Source organism: Salvia miltiorrhiza, chromosome 5, assembly GCF_028751815.1.
Source record: "Salvia miltiorrhiza cultivar Shanhuang (shh) chromosome 5, IMPLAD_Smil_shh, whole genome shotgun sequence".
Lineage (NCBI taxonomy): Eukaryota > Viridiplantae > Streptophyta > Magnoliopsida > Lamiales > Lamiaceae > Salvia > Salvia miltiorrhiza.
This window is the reverse complement of record NC_080391.1, coordinates 40,296,721-40,305,271: the sequence shown is the minus strand read 5'-3', so window position 1 is coordinate 40,305,271 and position 8,551 is coordinate 40,296,721. Positions and strand designations below refer to the sequence as shown.

Genomic DNA, 8,551 nt, shown 5'->3' with positions numbered 1-8,551 from the left:
TTCTAATACAGTTGAAATAACATAGCTATAAAAGTTCAATACATTACAAATAACCTAAGAATAAATACTTGGTGAACTAGTTGTTTCTGTTTGAGAAAGTGATGACAATTGATTGCGACGTGTACTCATCGACTGAAAACGTTGCAATATCTTCTCATTATCAATTGTTGAGAAAATATCCTTTTCAATGTACACGATCAAACTGTCATTCATCCACTCGTCCTGCATACGATTTCGCAAATCACTTTTGACGAGCTTCATTGCAGAAAATGCTCTCTCAACAGAAGCAGTAGCTACAGGTAAAACCAATGTCAACTCAATCATACGATAAACTAATTGAAAAATTAAATGATTGCCACTTTTAACCATTTCTTGAGCAAAACTTCCCAAATCAGTGATCGTAGAAAAGCGAGGATGATGCCGCACAAGTACTATGAAATTACGGAGTTGTTGTGGCAGACATAAACAATCACCTGTTAAATATTTCACATTAATAAAGATATTATGAAATTATTGTAAAAAATAATAAATAATCACCTGCGGAGAAGTCTTCAGGATACCAAGTAGTAAAACGCATGAGTTGATTAATGTCAAATTGGGAGAAAGAATCTGTTGGATCAAGACATGCCATGCATCTAAGTAGATCGGTGCTAGCTTCAGAAAAACGATTATTCATCTCTTGTATGATTAAATCAACAACCTAACATTGCAAGAAAAAATAATAACTTATTGTTAAGACATGAAAAATTAAAATAAATAAAATGAATTAAATATTTGAAATTAAAAGAAATACCTCTGTAAAAATCTCCACACGGTAATAATGATCATTGGTGATGCTCTGCCTTCTATAACCAGGTCGTGTTATCGTGTCTTCCATATCAATCAAATAAACAGCATTCACCTCACAAAATCTATTGACTTCATCACAAATTATTTCCCACCCAGTGTTTCTGAAGTCATGTAGTTGAGATTTCACTGCATCAATCAAAATCATGGCTTGCACAATATTTTGATCCCTTCTTTGTAATGCATATGACAATTCATTTGTGATTCCTAACAAATATTTCATCAAATGCATCACAAACACAAACTCATAATCATTCATCTTCCGAAGCAAACCTCTTGCAGTACTTCTAACATCAGAGCTAGTTGTATCATCACGTATATTCTCCAACACTAAGAGCACTGAAGGCCATATAGCACATAAACGAAGCAAAGTCGCATAATGTGAGCCCCATCGAGTATCTCCAGGTCTTACCAAACTTGTCTCCTAATTTTGGCCTTTTCCACTTGTCCTTACTTCATCATTGAGTTCTTTGACTAATCTCTCATGTTCTAACATTCTAAGCTGATCTTTTCTTTTGCAAGATGCTCCAGTTGTATTCACAATCATGGAAACATAGCTAAAACAATCCTTCACAGCCATGATACTCTTAGCAACAGCAACAACAATTAACTGAAATTGATGTGAAAAACAATGAATGTACATAGCATAAGGATTTTCTTCCAAGATTAAGGCCTTCAACCCATTGAACTCACCTCTCATGTTTGAAGCTCCATCATATCCTTGACCTCGCAGTTTTGATAGTGATAAACCATGTTTCACAAATAAAGCACTAAGAGCATCTTTAAGAGAATGTGAACAAGTGTCAACAACATGCACAATGCCAATAAATCTTTCAATTACACATCCTTTATCATTCACATATCTTAAAACTACCCCCATTTGCTCTTTCAATGATACATCCCGAGCCTCATCAACCAACATAGTAAACACTTTATCCCCAATATCATTAATTATAGCAAGTGTAACCTCTGAAGCACAAGCACGTGCTAAATCTTTTTGAATTTGTGGAGAAGTCATTTGACTATTACCAGGAGCATTTGAACCCAAAACTTTGGAAACAACATCATTATGATCACTATACCAATGAAGCAACTCAAGAAAATTACCTCGATTTGAAGAACTAGTTGACTCATCGTTTCCACGAAAAGGCATTCCTTGCTTCAATAGAAAACGACTCACATCCAATGAAGCCGTCAAACGAGCGCGGTAAGCAACATCCAACTCACGAGCTTGTGATCTAAACATAGATGCCACACTATGTCTTTGATCTTTAAAGGCTTCAATTTGCATTCTGGCATTGTTGTGACAACTATCTGCATTTCCAATATGTTCTGCAAATTTAACCAAGGCCTTCTTCCAATTGCTAAATCCTGTCTTGGTAAATGCATCTGCTCTATACTTACTCGCTTTATCCTGTGGCTTGAAAAGATAACACCAAAAGCAAAAACAAGCGTCTTTTGCAACACTATACTCTAACCACACAAACTTTTCATACCAAGCATCTTGAAAACTCCTTAATTGAGTGCCGAATTCAGTCTTCGGATATGTATGTCCAACTACTTGACAAGGCCCCATAGACCAATATTCTCTACGTACTTGATCTCGAATAGCAATATCAAACTCATCAATTGGTTTCCTTAATCCCGGATCACGAACATATTCATTAAAATTTGTTTCAGTTTCCACATTTTCTTCAACTTCTACATTTGCTTCAGCATTTGCTCCAATAAAAGGTGTAATTGAACAACTTGAAGATTCACCTCTACGTTTTTTAGAAAAAAAACGTTCAATTTCCTATAAAATTAAATTAATTCAAATTAATAAATTGATTGCTAAGCTGAAATTAATAGATAAATAATACCCTATTAATAAACGAAATTAATTAACAAATTAATAGACGAAATAGAGAGTGGAATTAATTGAATGTCAATCATAATCACAATTCTCACAATTCTCAAATTAATAAACGAAATTAATTAACAAATGAATTGAGTGAAATGAATTGATTCACAACAAAATTGATTCACTGACTCCACCGTCCAAACAATTCTCAAATTAATAAACTAAATTAATTAACAAATGAATTGAGTGAAATGAATTGATTCACAACAAAATTTGAAAACTGACTCCACCGTCCAACAAAATTGATTGAGGAATATTATTTGAAGCTATCATCATTTTGAAGCTATTATTTGGTAAATGTTCACTGACTCCACCGTCCAACAAAATTGAGAAATTGATTCACTACCTCTTGATTCACTGACTCCAGCCCTCACAGCCACTACAAAAAAATCGTTGATTACCGACGGCGAAATGCCGTCGGTAACAAAAGACGGCCGCCGGTAAATAGTGTTACCGGCGGCGTTACCGGCGGCAACTCGCCGTCGCTAAACGGTTCGTCGGCAACGCCATTACCGACGGCGATCGGCCGCCGCCGACAATTAACGGCGGCGAAGCCGCCGGCATTTCCGCCGTTAAATACCGCCGTTGAACGGCGGAGACTTGCCGGAAAATTACCGACGGCGTTTGCCGTCGGTAATTAGCGGCGGCGAGATCACCGTCGGTAATTTCCACCGGACGGTGGTGGCGCACACGCCGGAGTTGTTCACGATATTACCGAGGGCAAAATGCCGTCGGTAATTACCGACGGCATTACCGACGGCATTTGCCCTCGGTAATATTTTTTAATTTATTTTTTTTATTTTATTTTTTTTATTTATTTATTTTATTTATTTATTTATTTTATTGGATATCCACAATTTATTTCGGTATTTATACAGTATTGCATAATTTAGACGAACTTCCCAGTCGGTCACCCATCTTAGTTGTGCTCTAAGTCAAGCACGCTTAACCTTGAAGTTCTTTTCGAATGGTCACCAGTACAGAACACTCGTATTATTGATATATATAGTATCTATTAATTCATTTAAAGTCTACTTCAATATACAATATCATATATATTCATAACCTTAGAATATGTCGAGATGATATACAAAAAATGTTGTTAATTACGGATTGGGCTCGTTTCCATTCTTATTTTTATGTCGGAAAAATATTTATTAATTAATTTATTATTAATTTTTGATTTTTTTTTTATCAATCTAGTTTATACACCATTCATAACCTTAGTGTTGATTGATGAGTGAATCACTAATCAAATTAACATTCTTAAGTTATAATTATAAGTTACTTAATAAGAATCTTGAATTCTTAGTAATAATATTAGATTAGTGATGATTGATGAGTGAATCACTAATCAAATTAACATTCTTAAGTTATAATTATAAGATTCTTACTAAGAATCTTGAATTCTTAGTAATAATCTTGGATTAGTGATGATTGATGAGTGAATCACTAATCAAATTAACATTCTTAAGTTATAATTATAAGATTCTTACTAAGAATCTTGAATTCTTAGTAATAATCTTGGATTAGTGATGATTGATGAGTGAATCACTAATCAAATTAACATTCTTAAGTTATAATTATAAGATTCTTACTAAGAATCTTGAATTCTTGGTAATAATCTTGGGTTAGTGATGATTGATGAGTGAATCACTAATCAAATTAACATTCTTAAGTTATAATTATAAGATTCTTACTAAGAATCTTGAATTCTTGGTAATAATATTAGATTAGTGTTGATTGATGAGTGAATCACTAATCAAATTAACATTCTTAAGTTATAATTATAAGATTTTTACCAATAATCTTGAATTCTTAGTAATAATATTAGATTAGTGTTGATTGATGAGTGAATCAATAATCAAATTAACATTATTAAGTTATAATTATAAGTTTCTTACTAATAATCTTGAATGCTTAGTAATAATATTAGATTAGTGATGATTGATGAGTGAATCACTAATCAAATTAACATTCTTAAGTTATAATTATAAGATTCTTACTAAGAATCTTGAATTCTTAGTAATAATCTTAGATTAGTGATGATTGATGAGTGAATCACTAATCAAATTAACATTCTTAAGTTATAATTATAAGATTCTTACTAAGAATCTTGAATTCTTAGTAATAATCTTGGATTAGTGATGATTGATGAGTGAATCACTAATCAAATTAACATTCTTAAGTTATAATTATAAGATTCTTACTAAGAATCTTGAATTCTTAGTAATAATCTTGGATTAATGATGATTGATGAGTGAATCACTAATCAAATTAACATTCTTAAGTTATAATTATAAGATTCTTACTAAGAATCTTGAATTCTTAGTAATAATCTTGGATTAGTGATGATTGATGAGTGAATCACTAATCAAATTAACATTCTTAAGTTATAATTATAAGATTTTTACCAAGAATCTTGAATTCTTAGTAATAATATTAGATTAGTGTTGATTGATGAGTGAATCACTAATCAAATTAACATTATTAAGTTATAATTATAAGTTTCTTACTAATAATCTTGAATGCTTAGTAATAATATTAGATTAGTGATGATTGATGAGTGAATCACTAATCAAATTAACATTCTTAAGTTATAATTATAAGATTCTTACTAAGAATCTTGAATTCTTAGTAATAATCTTGGATTAGTGATGATTGATGAGTGAATCACTAATCAAATTAACATTCTTAAGTTATAATTATAAGATTCTTACTAAGAATCTTGAATTCTTAGTAATAATCTTGGGTTAGTGATGATTGATGAGTGAATCACTAATCAAATTAACATTCTTAAGTTATAATTATAAGATTCTTACTAAGAATCTTGAATTCTTAGTAATAATCTTGGATTAGTGATGATTGATGAGTGAATCACTAATCAATCTAACATTCTTAAGTTATAATTATAAGATTCATACTAAGAATCTTGAATTCTTAGTAATAATCTTGGATTAGTGATGATTGATGAGTGAATCACTAATCAAATTAACATTCTTAAGTTATAATTATAAGATTCATACTAAGAATCTTGAATTCTTAGTAATAATCTTGGATTAATGATGATTGATGAGTGAATCACTAATCAAATTAACATTCTTAAGTTATAATTATAAGATTCTTACTAAGAATCTTGAATTCTTAGTAATAATATTAGATTAGTGTTGATTGATGAGTGAATCACTAATCAAATTAACATTCTTAAGTTATAATTATAAGATTTTTACCAAGAATCTTGAATTCTTAGTAATAATATTAGATTAGTGTTGATTGATGAGTGAATCACTAATCAAATTAACATTATTAAGTTATAATTATAAATTTCTTACTAATAATCTTGAATGCTTAGTAATAATATTAGATTAGTGATGATTGATGAGTGAATCACTAATCAAATTAACATTCTTAAGTTATAATTATAAGATTCTTACTAAGAATCTTGAATTCTTAGTAATAATCTTGGATTAGTGATGATTGATGAGTGAATCACTAATCAAATTAACATTCTTAAGTTATAATTATAAGATTCTTACTAAGAATCTTGAATTCTTAGTAATAATCTTGGGTTAGTGATGATTGATGAGTGAATCACTAATCAAATTAACATTCTTAAGTTATAATTATAAGATTCCTTACTAAGAATCTTGAATTCTTAGTAATAAATCTTGGATTAGTGATAGATTGATGAGTGAATCATTCTAATCAAATTAACATTCTTAAGTTATAATTATAAGATTCTTACTAAGAATCTTGAATTCTTAGTATATCTTGGATTAATGATGAATTGATGAGTGAATCACTAATCAAATTAACATTCTTAAGTTATAATTATAAGATTCTTACTAAGAATCTTGAATTCTTAGTAATAATATTAGATTTAGTGTTGATTGATGAGATGAATCACTAATCAAATTAACATTCTTAAGTTATAATTATAAGATTTTTACCAAGAATCTTGAATTCTTAGTAATAATATTAGATTAGTGTTGATTGATGAGTGAATCACTAATCAATTAACATTCTTAAGTTATAATTATAAGATTTCTTACTAAGAATCTTGAATTCTTAGGTACTAAATCTATTAGATTAGTGATGATTGATGAGTGAATCACTAATCAAATTAACATTCTTAAGTTATAATTATAAGATTCTTACTAAGAATCTTGAATTCTTAGTAATAATCTTGGATTGGTGATGATTGATGAGTGAATCACTAATCAAATTAACATTCTTAAGTTATAATTATAAGATTCTTACTAAGAATCTTGAATTCTTAGTAATAATCTTGTGTTAGTGATGATTGATGAGTGAATCACTAATCAATCTAACATTCTTAAGTTATAATTATAAGATTCTTACTAAGAATCTTGAATTCTTAGTAATAATCTTGGATTAGTGATGATTGATGAGTGAATCACTAATCAAATTAACATTCTTAAGTTATAATTATAAGATTCTTACTAAGAATCTTGAATTCTTAGTAATAATCTTGGATTAATGATGATTGATGAGTGAATCACTAATCAAATTAACATTCTTAAGTTATAATTATAAGATTCTTACTAAGAATCTTGAATTCTTAGTAATAATATTAGATTAGTGTTGATTGATGAGTGAATCACTAATCAAATTAACATTCTTAAGTTATAATTATAAGATTTTTACCAAGAATCTTGAATTCTTAGTAATAATATTAGATTAGTGTTGATTGATGAGTGAATCACTAATCAAATTAACATTATTAAGTTATAATTATAAGTTTCTTACTAATAATCTTGAATGCTTAGTAATAATATTAGATTAGTGATGATTGATGAGTGAATCACTAATCAAATTAACATTCTTAAGTTATAATTATAAGATTCTTACTAAGAATCTTGAATTCTTAGTAATAATCTTGGATTAGTGATGATTGATGAGTGAATCACTAATCAAATTAACATTCTTAAGTTATAATTATAAGATTCTTACTAAGAATCTTGAATTCTTAGTAATAATCTTGGGTTAGTGATGATTGATGAGTGAATCACTAATCAATCTAACATTCTTAAGTTATAATTATAAGATTCTTACTAAGAATCTTGAATTCTTAGTAATAATCTTGGATTAGTGATGATTGATGAGTGAATCACTAATCAAATTAACATTCTTAAGTTATAATTATAAGATTCTTACTAAGAATCTTGAATTCTTAGTAATAATCTTGGATTAATGATGATTGATGAGTGAATCACTAATCAAATTAACATTCTTAAGTTATAATTATAAGATTCTTACTAAGAATCTTGAATTCTTAGTAATAATATTAGATTAGTGTTGATTGATGAGTGAATCACTAATCAAATTAACATTCTTAAGTTATAATTATAAGATTGTTACCAATAATCTTGAATTCTTAGTAATAATATTAGATTAGTGTTGATTGATGAGTGAATCAATAATCAAATTAACATTATTAAGTTATAATTATAAGTTTCTTACTAATAATCTTGAATGCTTAGTAATAATATTAGATTAGTGATGATTGATGAGTGAATCACTAATCAAATTAACATTCTTAAGTTATAATTATAAGATTCTTACTAAGAATCTTGAATTCTTAGTAATAATCTTGGATTAGTGATGATTGATGAGTGAATCACTAATCAAATTAACATTCTTAAGTTATAATTATAAGATTCTTACTAAGAATCTTGAATTCTTAGTAATAATCTTGGGTTAGTGATGATTGATGAGTGAATCACTAATCAATCTAACATTCTTAAGTTATAATTATAAGATTCTTACTAAGAATGTTGA

The 8,551-nt window shown here is 28.6% G+C and overlaps 1 protein-coding gene across 2 annotated transcripts; it reads right to left on the bottom strand.

Annotated features, from left to right (window-relative positions):
• LOC131024411 (uncharacterized) lies at positions 1–2,794 on the bottom strand. Of its 2 annotated transcripts, none has more exons than XR_009101817.1 (3): positions 794–2,794; positions 538–700; positions 1–473 (listed from the first exon to the last, which is right to left on the bottom strand). XR_009101817.1 is itself a non-coding variant. In XM_057953923.1 (3 exons), the coding sequence occupies exons 1-3, from the start codon at positions 1,978–1,980 to the stop codon at positions 55–57; spliced, it is 609 nt and encodes a 202-aa protein (XP_057809906.1). In that variant the 5' UTR covers positions 1,981–2,088; the 3' UTR covers positions 1–54. The 2 variants fall into 2 exon arrangements, 1 of the variants encoding a protein (XP_057809906.1); XM_057953923.1 differs by having other exon boundaries at positions 1,954–2,088.
• Between the last annotated feature and the right edge of the window lie 5,757 nt (positions 2,795–8,551).

Bases quoted from the DNA above. Each gene is read 5' to 3' on its own strand.
- LOC131024411 (XM_057953923.1), bottom strand. From the start codon at position 1,980: ATGAGTCAACTAGTTCTTCAAATCGAG. The intron at 701-1,953 runs GTAATTTTCTTG...TTGCAATGTTAG, and splicing joins AACTAGTTCTTCAAATCGAG to GTTGTTGATTTAATCATACA. The intron at 474-537 runs GTGATTATTTAT...AATATTTAACAG, and splicing joins TCCTGAAGACTTCTCCGCAG to GTGATTGTTTATGTCTGCCA.